The sequence below is a fragment of the Phocoena phocoena genome, chromosome 17 (assembly GCF_963924675.1).
Source record: "Phocoena phocoena chromosome 17, mPhoPho1.1, whole genome shotgun sequence".
NCBI classification, from domain to species: Eukaryota; Metazoa; Chordata; class Mammalia; order Artiodactyla; family Phocoenidae; genus Phocoena; species Phocoena phocoena.
The window spans coordinates 3734489-3753927 of record NC_089235.1 but is presented as its reverse complement, the minus strand read 5'-3'; the positions used below and the strand labels follow the sequence as shown (position 1 = coordinate 3753927).

At 42.7% G+C, this 19439-nt stretch overlaps 1 protein-coding gene across 2 annotated transcripts in view; it reads left to right on the top strand.

The window, feature by feature from the left end:
- The first annotated feature begins 2959 nt into the window (after positions 1–2959).
- The window catches only part of TCEA1 (transcription elongation factor A1), a 32642-nt gene continuing 16162 nt past the window's right edge, over positions 2960–19439 (top strand). Inside the window, exons 1-3 of one of the 2 annotated variants that reach the window (XM_065895678.1) lie at positions 2960–3154; positions 11519–11581; positions 16660–16765. In XM_065895678.1, the coding sequence (XP_065751750.1) occupies positions 3092–3154; positions 11519–11581; positions 16660–16765 (232 nt within the window). In that variant the 5' untranslated portion in view covers positions 2960–3091. The remainder of the gene's footprint in view (positions 3155–11518; positions 11582–16659; positions 16766–19439) is intronic. The other variant, XM_065895679.1, reaches the window with a different exon arrangement.

Below are 19439 nucleotides of genomic sequence, written 5' to 3'. Positions count from 1 at the left end.
CATCCAAAGCCAAAGAAGTGAACCTTGAACTAAACCTTATACCTTATACAGAAGTTAATTTAAAATGAATCATAGACTTAAACATCAAATACAAAACTTATAGAAGAAAACCCAGTAGAAAATCTTCAGGATCTAGGGCTTGAAGTGTTTCTAAATAAGACAGCAAAAGTATAATACCTCAAAGAAAAAAATTAATTGGACTTCCTCAAAATCTAAAACTTTGGCTCTTTCAAAGACCCTGTTAAGAGGATGAAAAGACAAATTAAGACTGGGAGAAAATATCTACAAACCACATACCCACATATCCAGTACCTATAATATATTAAGAACTCTCAAAACTCAACAGTTAAAAAAAATCCAATTAGAAAATAGGCAAAAAAACATGAAGAGATACTCACTGAAGAGGCTACACGGATGGTAATCGAGCAGATGAAAATACATTCAACATCGCTAAACCATTAGGGAAGTGAAAAAACCAAAATGAAATATCACTATATACTTATTAGAACAGCTAAAATAAAAAATAATGTCAATGCCAAATGCTAGTGAGGATGCAGAAAAATTGAGCTTTATTTCATCCCCACCCCTACAAGTTTGGAAGCTACATATCGTTGTATTCTTTTTTAGTTAGCCTTACGTTGTGAATATTTAAATGGAATGACTATTTCTCATCTACTTTCCGAAAATAGGAGAACCATAGAATATTTCAACTTCTATCATCCCTACCATTGTATATAAGAAACCCACAACTTTTCTTTTGAAGCATTCATAGATTGACAGGGAATTATGAAGATAGTACAGAAAGGTCCTGTGTACACTTCACCCAGTTTTCTCCAATGGTTACATCTTACATATGTAAGATGAACAGAGCCTAAGAGAACTGTGGGAACCCATCACGTATATGGAGTCCTAGGAGAGAAGAGAGAGGCAGCAAGAATATTTGAAGGAACGATGGCAAATCTCTCCCCCCACCCAAATTTTGATGCCATTCCCACCAGATTTGTACTACGGTTCCACTATCTCCACATCCTTGTCAACACTTGTTTTTATCCATACTTTTATTCTAACCATCCTAGTGAATGTGAAATGGTATCTCGTGCAGCTTTAATTTGCATTTCCCTATTAACTGATTGTGTTGAGAATATTTTAATGTGCTTGTTGGCCATTTATACATCTGGAGAAATGTCTAGTCCTTCGCCCAACTTTTAACCAGGTTGTCTTTTTGTTGTTGAGTTTTAAGACTGCTTTATATGTCCAGGACACTAGGTTCTTATCAGATATGATTTGCAAATATTGTTTCCCATTTGGTGGGCTGTCTTTTCTCCTCTTGATAGCAATCTTTGATGTGCAAACCTATTTAATTTTATCAAAGTCCAGTTTATCTGTTTCCTTTTGTTGCTTGTACTTTTGGTGTCATACCTATAAAACCATTGCGAAATCCAAGGTCATGAAGATTTATCATTGCCATTTTAACAAAATTAAGTGTTTCCAGGTTGCCTTTTGTAAGCTCTATAAAACTAACCCTTGCCCCCAACACCCCTGGAAAAGTGCACCACTGCTTGTGAGGCAAGGTACTCCCCAATCCATGGATTGTTTTCCTTTGGATAAAGCACATCAGATTCATCACTAAATTGTTTCAGTTTTGTCATTTGACAATGTTATGTGTATTTTACCACAGTGAAAGTATAGTAAGCTGATTCTTTGGAAAAAAACAAAAATGACAATTATTAGAGTAAATGTACAAATCTACAAACATAAATGGCGATTTGTACATACTCATTATTAACTGATGCATCAAGTGGACAACAAACTGAGGTATAAGTATTTGAACAATAAAATTAATTTCGGGCTAATTGGCCCATATAGAACTTCACATCTGCCGTTATAGAATACACATTCTTTTTCAGGACACATAGAATATTTCTAAAAATTGATAAGACAAATCTCAATAAATACCTTAGAACCAGTAACTCTGCAATCGTATATTTTTACTGCAATTTAAGTTGGGAATCAATAATAAAAAGACAATTTTAAGATGAAAAGAAATAAATGAAATAAAGAAAAAGGGACATGGTTCAAGTTACTCTTTCCCCCAAATAACTGAGGTAGAACAAAACCTTACATCATAGTATAGAAAAAACATTATTAGGTGGTGAATTTTGACTAATGATGGTTAAATTGGGTGTGGGGATAGGTCAGCAAACTGCACGAGATGGTAGTCAAGGGCGTTAATTGGGCAAAGACCTATTGAAGGAGCCTATACTCTCCAGTACTGATAACTTCAATTTTCTACCTTGGCTTTATGTTGTTAGTCATAACTCTTTAGGACGTCAACTTCCTCACTGACCTTCAGAGCAGGCGAGATGCCTTTATTAACTTCTTTGATGAGAACGTTCCTGTCAACTATTATTCAACTGTATTCAAGGTACTGCGTCCAACATTCTGAGTCAGGAAACAAACAAGATTGGGTCTCCGGCTTTACGGCGCTTACAAACGACTTTAAAGAGGAAGCGCTTACAATGGTCACATTCCTACGATAAAGGTCTATTTAGGGGGATGGGGAATCTGATTTCCAGGCAGCCGTCGACGGCGGGGAAAATGCTGGGGTTCCGACTGACTGCAAAAGCCGCCCATGTTCCAGCGTCCAAAGCCGCCGGGCTCGGCGCCCCGGGGCTCTCTGCGGGCGCCACAGCCCGGGGAAGGGGGACCGGGGGACTGGGGACAGGGGGTGGGGGCTGCTGGGGGGGCTGGGCGGGGCTAGAGGGAGCGCGCGCAAAGCTCGGCCGCGCCGCCCGCCCACTTTCACGACAGCCGGCGAAGCCCTGCGGCCCGGAGGACTCGTTGCCCAGCTGGTCCGCTGTCGATTGGAGGCCCCTGCTCGGCGCGCGCGGAGCTCGATTGGCTCTGCCTGCGGGGGAGGAGCGCCGCCTCCTCAGCCGCTGCCGCCGCTGCCGCGGGCTCCGTGAGTGAGGAAGCGCCTCGGTCAGGCCTGCTGAGGGCCCTCGCCGACGCCTGGGCTCACCCGCCGCCCCGCCAGCTCCGCTCGCTTCCCGTCCCCCGCGGCCCGGCGCGGGGCAGGGCTGCCGGAGCCATGGAGGACGAGGTGGTCCGCATTGCCAAGAAGATGGACAAGATGGTGCAGAAGAAGAACGCGGTGAGCGCGGCGGGCGGCGCGGGCCGGAGGGAGGCCGGGCGGCGGGCGGGGGCCAGTCGGCCTGAGGGGGCTCCCGGCCCGCGGTGAGCGCGGCGGGGGCCGCGTGACGGCGGCGAGGCCCGCGCTCTGGGGAGAGGGTCCTGGGCGGGGGGCTTCGTGTCCCGCGGCCGCGTCCCGGGCAGGGGTTCTTGGGGGGCGTCCTGTCCCGCGGCCGCGTCCCGGGCAGGGGTTCTGGGGGGGCGTCCTGTCCCGCGGCCGCGTCCCGGGCAGGGGTTCTTGGGGGGCGTCCTGTCCCACTGCTGCGTCCCGGGCAGGGGTTCTGTTGGGGGGGGGCGTCCTGTCTCGCGGCCGCGTCCCGGGCAGGGGTTCTGGGGGGGCGTCCTGTCCCGCGGCCGCGTCCCGGGCAGGGGTCCTGGGGGGCCCCCGGGGAGGGCGTCCGGTCCCGCGGCCACCGGCGCTGGGACCCGCCCTGGGCGCCCGAGGCCCCTCGTGATCAGCGCAGCCTGGTAAACTCCATCGAGGCAATAATGCTCCTCATTATTTTAAACGTCACGGTGGTAAAGCCTCGTCGGTTTAGCTGAAGAGTGCAGAGAGCCCTCCCTGTTGGAAAGAACTCGTTCTCTCTTCCGGGCTCATTGGCCAGCATCGAGAAACCAACATCGGACGGAGGTTTGTGATCAGTTTTAGACGCGAAACTGTTAAAGCAGCATGTGAATCTCCTGGATCTTTTCCTGAAGAAGGCTGAACATTCCCTTGATTGTCTCAGACACCCTGCATGTTTGCTTAGCAATTAAAAGAAGGTAAACTATGCCAGTGTGCTTGGCCAGTTGCTAAACTTTTTTGACCGAGTGGATCTTGGTAGGCCGCGGCGTGCGAGGAGCTGTGTTGAAGGCACTCGCGCTGGCGAGGCTGTGCTGCCGGCTGGATTTGGACCCACGTCGTTGCTGGTCCTCTCTCAGTGGTTTACGGTTGATACCAGCGGCGTTTTCTGTGACTGATAACGTGTTCTCTTGGGGTTTGTATGAGGTGCTCCAGTTCCTGCATTTCTGTCCACCTGTGTGGGCCACTTGCAGTCCCTTGCTTCCGAGTCGTCTATTTTCGGCTAAACTTCTGGAATTCTAAGTCAAACCAATGTGAAGGAGAAAAGGGCCGCTCTGATTTGCACAGCACTTTGGAGTTACAAAGCATCTGTGCAGAGTTCTTTGGGGACTCACGACAGCTGTGTTGCATTCATTTTACAGAATAAGAAACTGAATCAGACGAAGCAGTTCACCTCCTTAAATGAAGTGTGCATTGTGGATTAAGCCGGGACCCGAGTTTTCTGCTGGGCAGCATGCAGAAGTCGTGTTAAACACTGAATTCTTAAGACTTCAGACGTAGGCGGCTCCTCTTTTCCTTTAGCAGGTGCATTGCCCAGCATGTAATTTCATACCCTGTTAATCAGTATTTGCAATTTTGGCTTTTTTAAGTATTTCCTGTTTGTTTTCTGTTCCAGACGTTGCCTGTGCCATTTATTTTTTCTGTTGATACAGGCCTTTCATTCCTCACTACAAGTGATGAGTTCTGTGTATTTGATTGGCTGAACGTTTCTGTTATTCCGGTTAAGCTGGCAAGTTTTTTTTCTTTGCCTAGAGAACCCTGGACTCCCCTAGTAGAAGCTGGCTCCTAGGGAAAAAGGCTGTTACTTGGGTAATTTTTTTCTCGAACTCAGGCTATAAAACGTGTACCTTTTAATCATATAGTGCACTAGGTATTTTTGTTTGTTTCCTTTCCTTGAAATAGATGTTTCCTAGAAATGAGGAATTCCTTAGTGAGCAAGTATGGAGAAGACCACTTTGTATTTGTGTGCAGTTCTCAAATTATAAACACATAATGCGCCCGCAGGAGAATGAGGATAAGCTCCAAGATAGTCCTCCAGGCTCATTGTTCTTCTCAAATCTTACGTTTCTAGGAGTGCAAAACTTCAATGTAAAAACTTGCCCCCCCAAGAGAAAGGGAAAATTGACTGGCTCTTTTACTTTTTATTCCTTCTCTCTTTTCCTGTCTTACAGAAATTCATATAGGCAAATGAGATAGAGAAAGGGAAATGGTCTGAATGACTCTCCCTCCCTGCCCTCCAGAGCACATCAGCAGCCCATAAATAGCTTTTTAAGTGTTCAGTAATTTAACAGAAGTCATTCTGGGCATTTTAGGATTATGGCAGATTTGTTTCTCTTTTTTGTGTGTGTGGTTTCCAGATTTTCTCTGAGTTAATTTTTATATTATTTTGATACTGTGAAAAAGTAAACTTTGCTTGAAAAGTAATAGTTGTCCTATGAATTGAAGTTTAAGTGCTGTTATTAGATACTGTTTTAATAAAACCGTAGGTGTCACTTTTAAGTAATAATAAAACAGCTACCATTTATTGAGCTATTACTCTGAGCTAGGCATTCTACTAAGTTACCTACCTTATCTCATTTATTCCTGACAGTTTATTGAGATAAGCATTATCTCCATTCTAAAAATGAGGAAATGCAGTATTTAGAAAGTTAATTGTCTTAAGCCTAATAGCTACAAAGAGGCCAAATGAAGATGTGAATCTAAATCTATTTTGCTTCAAAGCCAGTACTACTCTGTTCAACTACAGCATCTCTAGAAGACCTTGCATCTGTATCTGAACCTTCTCTGGGTACAACTGTACGACCAGGGCACTTGCTGTCGTGGGGCAGACGGGTTTCCCTAAATACCCCAACAATATCTTGACCTGGTACTGCCCAGGGTGTTGCCCCACGTGTGTACTTGATCTTAAACAGTACACGTTTTGAGGCCATGATGAACCATGTGAATTAGTGCCAAATTTTCAGATATTAGCTTTTTTTTTTAAATAATGTTTTTTTAAAAATTTATTTATTCATTTTTGGCTGCGTTGGGTCTTTGTTGCTGCACGCGGGCTTTCTCTAGTTGCGGCGAGCGGGGGCTGTTCTTCGTTGCGGTGTGTGGGCTTCTCACTACAGTGGCTTCTTTTGTTGCGGAGCACAGGCTCTAGGCATGTGGGCTTCAGTACTTGTGGCTCGCGGGCTATAGAGCACAGGCTCAGTAGTTGTGGTTTGCGGGCTCAGTAGTTGTGGCTTGCAGGCTCTAGAGCACAGGCTCAGTAGTTGTGGCTTGTGGGCTCCAGAGTGCAGGCTCAGTAGTTGTGGCGCATGGGCTTAGTTGCTCCGCGGCATGTGAGATCCTCCCGGACCAGGATCGAACCCGTGTCCCCTGCATTGGCAGGTGGATTCTTAACCACTGCGCCACCAGGGAAGCCCCAGGGTGTTAGCTGTTTTTTACATAGCTTTTTTCTTGTCATTTTGACTTTATCAATAAGCAAGTCTTTGACTCCTAATCTTGGTTCAAATCCTGGCTCTTCTGAACTTTAGCTGAGTGGTCTTAGGCAAGTTTCTTAACATCTCTAAAATGTTTTTCTTGGTAGTGAATTGGAGATAGTTTAGTAAAGATTAGATGAATATGAAATTCTTGGCAGTGCCTAGGATATGGTAAAGGCTAAAAAACCTTCTGGGTTATCTTTGTAAAGGATTTATAGCACTAGTCTGTAGAAAGAGGAGTCAGGTGAGAGCGTAGAATTTTCAAGCTCACAGACACATTTTGTGGGGTGTTGAGGTTTGTGTATTTTTTCTGCACTGAAGGCTTAGGGCTGAGTAGAATTAAATTGCAGAGAAAGAAACTGAAACTAGGTGTTAGAATTTCCTAGGAGCAGGGATACCTGAAATATGTACATTTCTAAGTCTTTATTACCTGGGTTAGAAAGAAAACTTTGGTTTCCATATCAGGGTTAGCTTAATTAGCATAAATCGAAATTTAGAATGACTGCACAATCTTTTATAACAGCTTTATTTAGCTGTACATTACAGTTCACCCATTTAAAGTACACAATTCAGTGGTTTTTAATATATTTGCAGATTTGTGCAGCTATCACCACTATCTAATTTTAGAACATCTTCATCACTCCAGATAGAAACTGTCCATTAAGTAACCCATTATGTCGTCACCATATCAACCCCAACCACTAATATACTTTAATAAAATAAAAATAAAAGCTTTTATTTTAAAATTTTTATTCATTTTTTGGCCACGCTGCGTGGCTTGCAGGATCTTCATTCCCTCACCAGGGATTGAACCCAGGCCACTGCAGTGAAAGCACTGAGTCTTAACCACTGGACTGCCAGGGAATTCCCACAAGCTTTTAATTTTTATGAAGTTGATTTTATATATTTTTTTCTTTCGTTGCTTGTGCTTTTGGTGTAGAATAACTACAAATTTGAGGCGACATAGTAAATTTATATTTCCTAGTTTATAGTGATGTTGCTGAGCTGTAACTCAAATATTTATAATTTGTTTCCTTTTTAAAAAAATAAGTAGCATCTTAATTTTTTAGACCTTAAAATCTCATCATAATTCTTAGTAAGAATTGTTTTTGAGTTGATTGAGCTTAAATAATGCTCTCTTAAAATGCTGGCTTTATGGCTTTTTGAGAATATTGTTATGGTAGAAACAGATAATTTTTTGTATCTTTTATACCTCTTATCAACCATCTCCTTTGTCTTAGGCACTCTAATTTGATACTTCATATGTGTTACATTACCTCATTTGACCATTTTAACTACTCAGGGTTGGCGTATTATGCTCATGTACATATAAAGAAGCTGAAGCTTGAGAAGGCCAAGTAACAGTTCCAATATCTTATAATTTGGAAATGACAGAACATGGATTTGAATCTAGATCAACCATATATGTATAGCCCGTGTTCTTAACTGTATATTCCATGTTGCTCCTTCTCTCTTACATCTCTTTGAAGAGAAGTTTTGTATCCTGTACAGTCTTGTATATGCTGGGTTTTCAGTATACCATATTTTATAAAAGTACTTCTTTCTGATAACAAGTAGAAGTACCACCTATGTAACATGGTAGTGTGGTGGCTATTTATTTTTTAGCCAGTACTATGAACTAAATTTGACTCTGGAAGTTAAGGTAGGATCTTTCTTTCTCTTGCATCATTGTCTGTAGGAGATGCTGCAATCTAGTAGACTTGACCTTTAGAGGCAGGTGATGATTGGGGACTGTTTGATAATGCTGTTCATCGGAGTCGGAGTTCACAGAGCGGAACTGCCACGGGGGTTGGGGGAGGGGTTATGGAATGGAAAGAGCAGTGGTGTAAGGGTCAGGAAACTGGATTCTTGTCCCTTTACATTACCCATCAGTGTGGCCTTGGGCAAGTCACTTACCTTCTCTGAGTTTAAGGTTTTTTTCTTGTGTAATTGAGGGTTTGAAGTAGATGCTCAAAGGTTTCTGCCTATTTTTGAATTCGCTGAGGTCAGAAAGGGTTTCTGTTGTGCACATTGCTGTGTCCTCAACACAGAGCAGAGCTTGGCATATGGTGCTAGTTGGGTGTTTGTTGAGAGGCAATAAGTGTCCTTTGACAGAATGGGGTAAATCTCACCTTTTCAAGTTAGTAATCATGTGACCTTGTGCAAGTTTCTTAACTTACCTGGGCTTTAATTTCCTCTGTAAAACGGGGACGATAAGATTCCCTTCTTCCGTAGGGCTTACTGTAAAGATGAAATGAGATACTGCATGTAAAGTGTTTAACACAGCGCTTGGCACACAGTGACACTCAAAAGCTTTTGTCACCGAATTAATATACGATCATCTCTTTTTTGCGCTTTTCACTCACACAGATCATCATAGTTGTTTATTTCTTTTTTTATAAATTTATTTATTTGTTTATTTTTGGCTGCGTTGGGTCTTCATTGCTGCGCGTGGGCTTTCTCTAGTTCCGGCGAGCGGGGGCTACTCTTCGTTTCTGTGCGCGGGCTTCCCGTTGCGGTGGCTTCTCTTGTTGTGGAGCACGGGCTCTAGGCACGTGGGCTCAGTAGTTGTGGCTCGCGGGCTCTAGAGCGCAGGCTCAGTAGTTGTGGCGCATGGGCTTGGTTGCTCTGCGGCATGTGGGATCTTCCCGGACCAGGGCTCGAACCTGTGTCCCCTGTGTTGGCAGGCAGATTCTTAACCACAGCGCCACCAGGGAAGTCCTGTCTTCCTTTTTAATTGATCCTAGGTCAGAAATCGTTCAGAAAGACCATGGAGACATGGGTAGAAGAAAAACATCTATGGTAGATAAGGATACAGGCCCACAATCTCGCAATCAAAACCTTTAGAGTCTGATATATTTGAGAATTCCAAATTTTTCAGGTTTATAAAGATGATATAGTACAAACATCATATATTTCATAATATCCTCAATGAGATCTGGGAAGTTCCCAGTAATCAGATATTAGCATTTCTGTAGTGAAATGCAGCATTTTCGCATTAAGTGGGATAAGTAGAACATAAATAGCTTTATGCAACTGTTGAGATGTTGCTGCCAAGTGAGTTTACTGAAAATCTGTGAGAAATGAGAAGTCTTTTGGTTTTCAAAGGATTTTGGTTTGGAGATGTGCAGATACGGGATTGAAGATGCTCGCTCACAAAAATGTCATGCCTATAGAAATTCGTAATTAATAGTAAATTTAAAGTCAGTGTTTTATTTTTTAACAACTCTAATGTTTTACTATTTTTAGTTGCCTCTAAAGAAAAATTATAGAATTTTATGATCAGAAGGAATCTGTAAGCAGTGGATCATTAACATCCTTCATAATAGTCTGTTTCGTAATTTCTTTTGAACTTAAGTTTTTATTTATGAGGTACTGGGTTAAATTAAAATGATGTCTCTGTTTGTGGCCAGAAGAAGAGTCAGTACTGTTTTATTCTCTACAGCCAAGTCTGTCGACTTTAAATGGAAAAGTTATCTGACTGGAAACCTCTGCTTGATTTTAAATTTAAGAAATATACTGATACCATGAGGTTCCATGCTTGTTTCTTCCTTTAGGGTGCATATGAGGGATGTGTTGCAGGGCTTTCTGTTTTCCCTGGGTGTGCTGTGTTTCACGGGTTTGTAGGGTGCTAGTTTTCATATTTTAACATTTCAGAAAGCAGAATGAGTTACACATGTTGCTGGCCAGGTGGCCGTTGGGATGTACTTTCACAGGCAGAGCATCAAACCCAGCATCGACATTTGCGGAACGGGTGTCAGTGGCTTGGAAGCAAATCTGAGAAAGTAGTGGAGTGCTCTTCGACCCTCGAGGGACCAAATGGTAGCAGAGAAGCGGGGGCGAAGGCAGTGAGCCCCGCGTGCACCTCAGTGCCCACAGAGAGCTAGTGGCTCTGAGCTCTTTTATGGATTCTTGTGTGAAGTGTTGCGTTACTAGTGTTTTGATAACAACTCCTTGTGGGCTAAAGACAGATATTATTGAATCTGAGTCAGTGAACAGTTTATAAGCATTAGACTCTGAGTGAGACATAGTTTTAGAACCGCCTTAGCCAATTTTGATTATATTTTTCTTTTTCTGTATGTAAACGGTGATACATGATAAAAATTCCAAGTCTGAATGAATTGTGAAAGTAAAAAGAGGTGATAAAAAAGTTTACCGTAGTTTAATAGTTTTTTTGTTAGTAGTATGTAGAATAATGATTTGTCCAAATATAGTACATTAAGTCACTATTAGACTAAACGAAATATGACTGATTAAGTGGGTGTATTAGAGGAGCTGAAATATGGCCGATGGGAGTGAATATCAGATTGGAACGTTGGCCACAAGCTGCAGGTGGCGCTGTTGCTTCTCCCCTTTTAACCTTAGCGCTCTCCATAAAGCTTCCAGGTTTGTTCCGTCTTCCTCAGCTACGTGGGAGCCTTTGATTCTAGGTGGCACCTGGCAGTGGACAGGCCTGCGAGCTTAACGCAGATATTAACTGTGGATTTCCTTTTAGAATTTGCTTTTCACTGCTTTGCAAGAATCAGGTAGACAGCAGTGTTCTTGTGACTGAGCAGCGAGGTACAGGGGCCTCGTGAGAATTCCAGGGAAGTGATGCCCCTCGGGAATGCTGGAGGTGCTGCGGCATTTTGGGGACCCTCCCCACTGCCGCCATTCCCACGTCCCCAGGCAGCTGCCCTCCATGAATTTTGGGGTGTGTTGTACCACCACAGTAAGAAACGTTTTATATTTGTAATTGGGGCACATATAGACAAATACTGGTGAAAGTAAACTTTCACAAAACAACACTTAGGTGTGGGTTATAACCCAGTAAATGCATTTTTATGATCCTCTAGTGAGTTGCAACCCCTGTTTGGAAAACTCTTTCTCTCTCTCATCTATATATCTATATACCATTCTCCTCACATGAATAAGTGAGCCGTAGTGAATTGTGGATAGGAAAATATAAATTTAGATCTGTAGTTACTCCTTGCTTTACTATCTGGGAAATTCAGTTTGAAATTATTTTATTTTACAGGCTGGAGCATTGGATTTACTGAAGGAGCTTAAGAATATTCCCATGACCTTGGAATTATTACAGGTATGTGTTAATATGTATCATAATTTTTGAATAGGTATTTTTGTATTTTCCTGTTATGGTGAAACATTATTAACTTGTTTTTTTGAGATGGTAACGTAAATCAGTAGTCTACTAAGTTACCATTATAGAAAAATGTTGCCTTTCTCAGGAAGAATAAAACATACCCTCCGAGGTTGATAGTGGGAGTGAAACTCACTATGAAAGGAAGTTGGACTCTTGGCCCTGACTTGATCTCCCCAGATTTCCCTTTCTGGATCTGCGGTCGCCAGCTGTGCTGTGTGAAGCTGGCCTGAGGGTGAGGGTGCAAGGGTCGCTCGCTCTTCTCCCTCTCTCAGCGCCGGCCTGCCCTGTGCACAGTCGGGTGTCTGGTCGTCATTGTGTAGAGTCATTACTCAAGTCTTAATGTTGCAGCAGGACTAAAACATAAAAATACAACTTTAACACAAGTCACAATGTTAAAAAGGAAGCTGAATTGTGAGATGAATCTGGCTATTTTCTACTACACATTTCTTATTATCCATGAGTGCCGCCTTTGATATTTCCATTCCATTAAGTCAGAATTTAGGGAAGGGTGACAGGGGTGTGTACGTGGTTGAGGAAAAAAAATCATGTATTTTCACTAATATCTAACTGAAATTGAGCATTTCTTTCAATTATGAAGGCAGTAAACCACAGTTGAATTAGTATTTATGACTAACTGAAAGAAATCACAGATATTTTAACCTCAGATATACTGAGGCGTGTTTTTGCCCGTTATCATGGTAGCTCTTATATGTTACGCTAGATCTTATTTAAATGTTTCAATAAAGGAGCGCATATATTACTGTATCACATTTAAGAAAACATTTTGTAACTTTATATAACTGCTTTTCTTTGTAATCCTATGTATTTTATTTAATCCATTTAAAAAGCATTCTGAGGGGGAGTCCTTAAGCTTCAGTTTACCAAAGGGATCCATGGTGGGAAAAAGGTTAAGAATGCCTCCTCTAAGAATAGAACCAAGAAGGAGAAGGGAAGCAAGTCATTAAGTCCTGTCTTCTCAGTTCAGATATCCTGTCCAAGGATCAGCAGCTCTGGCAAATCAGCTCTGAGAATAACCTTGAGTTTGTGTCCGTACCTTACCACCTAGATGTGGCCTTATCCCAGCAGTTCTGTGTGGGGATAGCCACATGGAAAACAACAGTAACCTCAGCGTTTGTTTAAGAGATGGGTAGTTTTATAGAGGCTGTGGAGTTTGGGTAGGATTATCATTTATAACACACTTTGGATTTTTTTATATGCTTCATTCCTTGGAAAGTTTATGTATTTATATAACAAACATTTGAGTTTTTATTAGGATTAGAAATTGTGTTGGGGTTATAAAGATGAATAAAATATGGTCTTTCCCCCTCATTGAGCTTCAAGTCTAGTAGAGGAAAACTGCCATGTAAACAAACAGAAAGGTATAGTTGCCCAGATAGACGTCTGTATAGGATTTACAGTAAGTCCCCTACATACGAACGAGTTCTGTTCCAAGAGCTCATTCATAAGTGTAATTTGTTTGTAAGTCCCACAGAGTCAGCCTAGGTCCCCAACCAATACAATCGGCTATATCGTACTGTACGGTAATAGGTTTATAATACTTTTCACACAAATAATACATTAAAAAACAAACAAAAAATAAAGAAAACATTTTTAATCTTACAGTACAGTACCTTGGAAAGTACAGTAGCACGGTATAACAGCTGGCATCCAGGGGCTGGCATCGAGTGAACAGGCAGGAAGAGTTACTGACTGGAGGAAGGAGAGGAGGCGGGCGATGGTAGAGCTGAAGGATCCTCAGCAATAGCAGACGGAGGGCGACCTGCCATTTCACTCATGCCTGATGCTGATGGCACAGGTTCTGGTTCCTTGCTGGATTCGAGTCTATCTACCCTCTTGAAAAAACGGTCCAGTGGTGTCTGGGTAGTAGCTCTTTTTTTCTCATCATAGATGACATGGTAGCACTGGATTGCATTCTGAACGGCCTCTGCAACCTTCGTGTACCATTCTGCGTTTGGGTCCTGTGCCTCAAAAACTAACAGTGCCTCCTCAAATAGAACTAACTTATGTGATTGGACATGCGAACACCCGTTCGCATCTTTGCAAGTTCGCAACTTGAAGGTTTGTATGTGGGGGATTTATTGTGTTTGTTATAGGTAGGGCAAGAAAGAAGCACAAAGAAGTTTACTTCTTAATCTGATTCCTTAACCTGGGAGGCTCAGGAAAGCCTTCATATGGTGATAAAGTGTAAACTGAGTCTCAAAACATGAATAGGTTCTCCCTAGGCAGATAGGACCGGGAAGGGTATTCCAGCAGAGAAAGCAGGATGTGGAAGCAGTGCGACCTGTTCAGGTGGAGGAAGTCTGATGCAGGGTTGAAGACACAGGCTGGCTGGCATGCAGGCTGCAGCTGCGGTCTTGAGAGCATCCTGCCCGGCGGCAGGGGGCGGGGGAGTGCGTGCCCAGGTTTGCAGGGAGGAAGAATCAGGAAGCTTGTTGACTGACGCAGGTGCTCAGGGAGCAGTGATGAGGGCCTGAACTAAGGGCGTAGCAGTAGGAGCGGAGAGAAGGGGTACTTGTTATTGAGGGACAACCTACAAGAATTGGTAGCCAACCAGATGGGGGGGTGAAGGAGAAGGTGGAGTTTAGGATGACTGAGGTGTCTGCCGTGGTGACTGGGTAGATGGTGCCATTTTACAGTAAAGCAAAATTCCGGAAAACCTAATGTGGTGAGGTTGGGATGAGAAGGAAATAAAGGTGGAAGGGTAAAGAGATAAAGGATAATTTTGGATCCATTGGGTTTTGAGATGCCTGTGAAACAGATGTAGATTCTGCTGTGTAGCTGAGTTTATATCCTAGAGCAGTGTTGTCGGATAGCTTCATAGGCCTTTCCTCTTTCTACTTTCTTCTGCTCTTCCCAAAATACCTCCTAAAAGGAAGAAACAAACTTACTCAAATAATCTTAGTGTTTCACTCTACCTCCACAGCCTCGTTTCTCATTATTCTTGACTGGACAATCCCTCCCTTAGGTGAGCATGTTTATTACAGATCCCTGTGTTCTCCTTATGGGTTTTCTTAGGTTTTAAGCAGAGCTTAGGTTTGGTCTCTTTAGTGATCAGAACGTTCTGTGATAATTAAAAAGCAGTCACTCTACAGCACACGGTTTGTTCATAATCTCCTTATACCTTTGCTCGCCTCTGACCACCTCCTAAAGTCCCATTTTCTTTGCCAATCCATGTTGATCCCAAGCTCCAGAACTGTATTAGTGACTCAAGTTATTTCCTCCACTCATGCCAAAATTGGGTTTTCTTCTAGGCAGGGGTCAGGCGCTGTCGAAGGAGGGGTGCCACAGGCATCGGGGCGGTAGCAGTCAGCACGTTCGCAGCATCCTGTGGGGCAGCTCAGAGACCACGAGACTGAGCTGTGCCGCCTGCCTCTGGAAGGTTTTCTACATTGAAGTGCCTGCCACACCAGCTAACAAAGTAGTGCTTTAGAGAAGTTCTAAAACATTCTAAAGTTCTAAAAGTCTTTTCTTCACTGTAAGGAGTTCTAAGAACATATTATTTTCTACAAGAAAGAAGCCACTTTCTGTGGGAAAAAAAATCCCCAAAACACTAATCTCAAATCATCTTGGAGTTTTAGAGTCATGAGTCCCCTGTCTCTCTGCTGTGGCACCTTCATCCGCCTTGCTCAGCTCTCCAAGAGAGAGCACAGAGCACTCCAGCCAGACACATATTCTAGACTCTTGAGCCACTGTCCCGATTCTCTTTGTTGAGTACTTTGAATAATTTAAAAGGAGATCTTAAGGACCCATTTATTTCTCGGCCTTAAAGTTTATAGCAGGGGTTCCCTTCTCTTTTTATTTTCTCACTAACTATTTTGTTCTTCCATATCCATATTTTGAAAGATTGTCTACTTTCTACAACCTGAACTTACTAAATTTACCATTTTTTTTTTTTTTTATAAATTTATTTATTTTTGGCTGTGTTGGGTCTTCGTTTCTGTGGGAGGGCTTTCTCTAGTTGCGGCGAGCGGGGGCCACTCTTCGTCGCGGTGCGCGGGCCTCTCGCTGTCGCGACCTTCTGTTGTTGAGGAGCACAGGCTCCAGACGCGCAGGCTCAGTGGCTGTGGCACACGGGCTTAGTTGCTCCGTGGCATGTGGGATCTTCCCAGACCAGGGCTCGAACCCATGTCCCCTGCATTGGCAGGCAGATTCTCAACCACTCTGCCACCAGGGAAGCCCCTAAATTTACCATTTTTAATTTATCATCCATAATTGGCCTGTCATTGCCTTTGTGTTCTTTTAAGTACAATTTGAAATTTTGAAAACCGTTGATGTGTTGGAAAGAGCATGGACTTTGGAGGTAACAGACCTGGATTAAAATCCAGTTTTGCCAGTTAGTAGTGGTGTGATGCTGGGCAGTTATTTATTGATACTTCTAGTCTGTTCATCTTTAAAAATAGGGATAATGATCTCGACTTTAAAGGGCTGTTAGGAAGGGTAATGAATATGGACGCTCCCAGCATAACCCTGGGCATGTAGTGTTGCCACAGTCAAATTATCTGTGTTCTGTGACATCCATTCTTAATATCTGTGATTATGTGCTGGTGTTTAGACCTCTATGGGTGGTGGTATTTGTTTGGGGGTCCTTACAAGTTGCAACAGGCAGTGTACAGAGTAATCTGTAGGAGAATGTAGAGAAGCAAAGTGCGTGTGTTAGCCGTGGTTGCATCAGCCTGCCTTGTGTACAAACACAGACACTTTATCTTCTGTTCTTCTCTTGTGGGAAAGACTGATTTCGTTGTGCTAGTTAACCAGCCTTACTTTAGTAGCAGGTTACATGCTTGCAGGTCTCAGTGATGAGAACCTTGATGCATCTAATGTTTGAGTTGAAGACGTCTGTGTCTTAAGTCTACAGTCTGCCACTAAAAGAATTCAGATAATTGATTTTTTTTCTGTTCTAAAACGGAAACAGGCATCTGGGAAAGAAGAAAAGGAAACAATGAATTGCCTGAAATAAAATCGCTTATACGTATTTTTTTGTCATTGCCTTGCAGTCCACAAGAATCGGAATGTCAGTGAATGCTATTCGCAAGCAGAGCACAGATGAAGAAGTTACATCTTTAGCAAAGTCCCTCATCAAATCCTGGAAAAAGTTATTAGGTATAATCGATCTTCCATTACATACATTTATGATGTTCTGGTTTCTTCAGACATTGGGTGGTTGTATTTTTTTTCTCTTAATGAATATAGATGTTTCGAAATCAGTGCCTTATAATATGGGAGGCGGCTTTAGTCTGACTTCCTTGAGGGTTTTACTTTTTAAACTAGTCAGATTTAGCTTTCTTGTTTTTCAACATTTACAACTGAATTGCCTCTTTAAGAAGAAAATTTTCCTCCAGGGGGAAGGTGTGACACTTACGGAAAAGGTTTTTGAAATAGTTTTCTAACTTACAGAAAATTTGCAAGAATAATAAAAATAACTCAACGTGTCCTTTTTCTAGATCATTAATTTTTAACATTTGCCATATTTGTCTTGTCATATTCTCTCTCCTCTGTATGTATATACTCTCACACATATTTTTTCTGAACCATTTGTGAATAGGTTGCCTCTGTCATGCTTTACTTACTCTTTAATACTTAAGTGTGTGTGTTCTTGGAACAAGTTTATTTTCTTATGTAATCATAATACAGGAGATTCAGGAAATTTAACATTGGTGCAGTACGTTACTCTGCAGTGCATGTTGCAGTTTTGTCAGTTGTCCCAGTAATGACCCTTCCAGCTTTTCTCTCCTCCAGAACAGGACCCAGTCCAGGGCCATGTAATCTAGTCTGCCAATGTGGAATAGTTCTTCTGGTACATTGACTTTTGAAGAACGCATGCCCCTCCCCCCTCCCCCCTTTGTTGTTGTGTGTGGGTTTTTGTTTCTTTGTTTGTTTTGTTTTTTGGGGCTGCACAGCACAGCTTGTGAGATCTTAGTTCCCTGACCAGGGATTGAACCCGAGCCCATGGCAGTGAAATTGCGGAGTCCTAACCACTGGACCGCCAGCGAATTCCCTGCTTTGTTTTTAATAACATGTCCTTATTTGGGGTTTATCTGGCATTTTCTCATGACTAGATCTGGTTGCACATCCACAGTTGAGGTACTGCATACGTGTGTTGTGTCCTTCCCAGGTATCACGTGCAGAGGCAGGGTGGTGTTAAGGTTGAGACCCAGCCGAGGTGTGCACTGCATCGTTTATGATTTTTCCTCTTGTGTCTAGTAGGAGTTCTGTGGTGGTCACTTTAAGACCCTGAAACCGTCTTGTTCCCCATCGGACCCCCAGCCCCGGTTAGTACCCACTGATTGTTGCCGTAACCACCCTTTACAGTGACAGTTGCAAAGTTATGATTTTCTAGCTTTTCTACTTCTTCAGTATTTATACGTTATCATTCTATAAGAAAGAACCCTCCTTTTACCTCCCAGTTCTTTTTCTATTATTAGTGTGGGCACGTGGATTCTTATTCTATATAATGGATTATAATCCATTACTGTTCATATTTATTTTGGTATTTATATTGTCCCAGCTTTGACCAGTGGGCACCCCTTCAAACTGGTTCCTGTGTCCCTTTGACAAGCTCCCTTCAGTTGTGTGTGTTTTTTTTTTTTTTTTAATCTCTTTCTGACATTCTGGCATCACAAAATATGTTGGACTTATCTAACCCAGCCCTGGAATGAGCCATTTCCCTAGCAGTTATCAGCCTTATATGGAAGAGAAAATAGAAAAAGCGAAGCTTTTAAAATTTCATAGACAGCAATAGTAATAATAAAAGACTTGTTACTTACAAGAACTTGGAAACTAGGAACCAAAAATTGTAAAGCCTATAAAATTTAGAAAGTCTAATCTTAAGAAAACTAATGTAATATATGATCCTGTATTGGATTCCTAACCAGAAGGAAACATTGCTATAAAGATCGTTATTGGGATAATTGGCGGAATTTTATAAGGTCAGTGGGTAGGTAAACAATCTTGTATCATTGCTGGATCTACTTACTGTGGTTATATACATGAATTTCTTTATTCTTAGGGAATTCATAGTGAAGTATTCAGGGATAAGGGAGCATAGTATCTGCTACTCATTTTCCAGTGGTTCAAAAGAGATGTGTCTTTGTGCACACAGTGGTGCATGTGAGTGTGTATGTGTCTGCCCTTATTGTCTTTTTAGTGGAATTTTTTTGTATTTTTCCATCATCATAGCTCATTTTTATTGGCTTTAGAATAATCTACTGGGTGATGAATCTCTCTCTGCTTAAAACTTTTTCTTTAGATTGTTAGCTAGATTTCTGGAAGAGCTACTGCTTCCAGGTAGCACAGTTTTGAATACTTAAGATATGCCAAGCATTGGGCTTCCCTGGTGGCGCAGTGGTTGAGAGTCCGCCTGCTGATGCAGGGGACACGGGTTCGTGCCCCGGTCCGGGAAGATCCCACATGCCGTGGAGCGGCTGGGCCCGTGATCCATGGCCCGCTGAGCCTGCGCGTCCGGAGCCTGTGCTCTGCAACAGGAGAGGCCACAACGGTGAGAGGCCTGCGTACCGCAAAAAAAAAAAAAAAAAAAAAAGATATGCCAAGCATTGACCTGTATTAGTGCGTTTAGTTCTCCTGATGATCCGGTGTGCTCGGTGCTATTGTAACCTGCATTTTGTGATGAGGCAGCCGAGGCACTGAGAGATAGGCACCTTGTGCGCAGCTGGATTGGTAGTGAGTAGCCAGGGTGGGATGTGATCTGCAGACAGTCTGAGCCCAGCGCTGGAGCACTTCCCCGGGGTTCTGCTCTATTACCCACGGCACTCTGTTC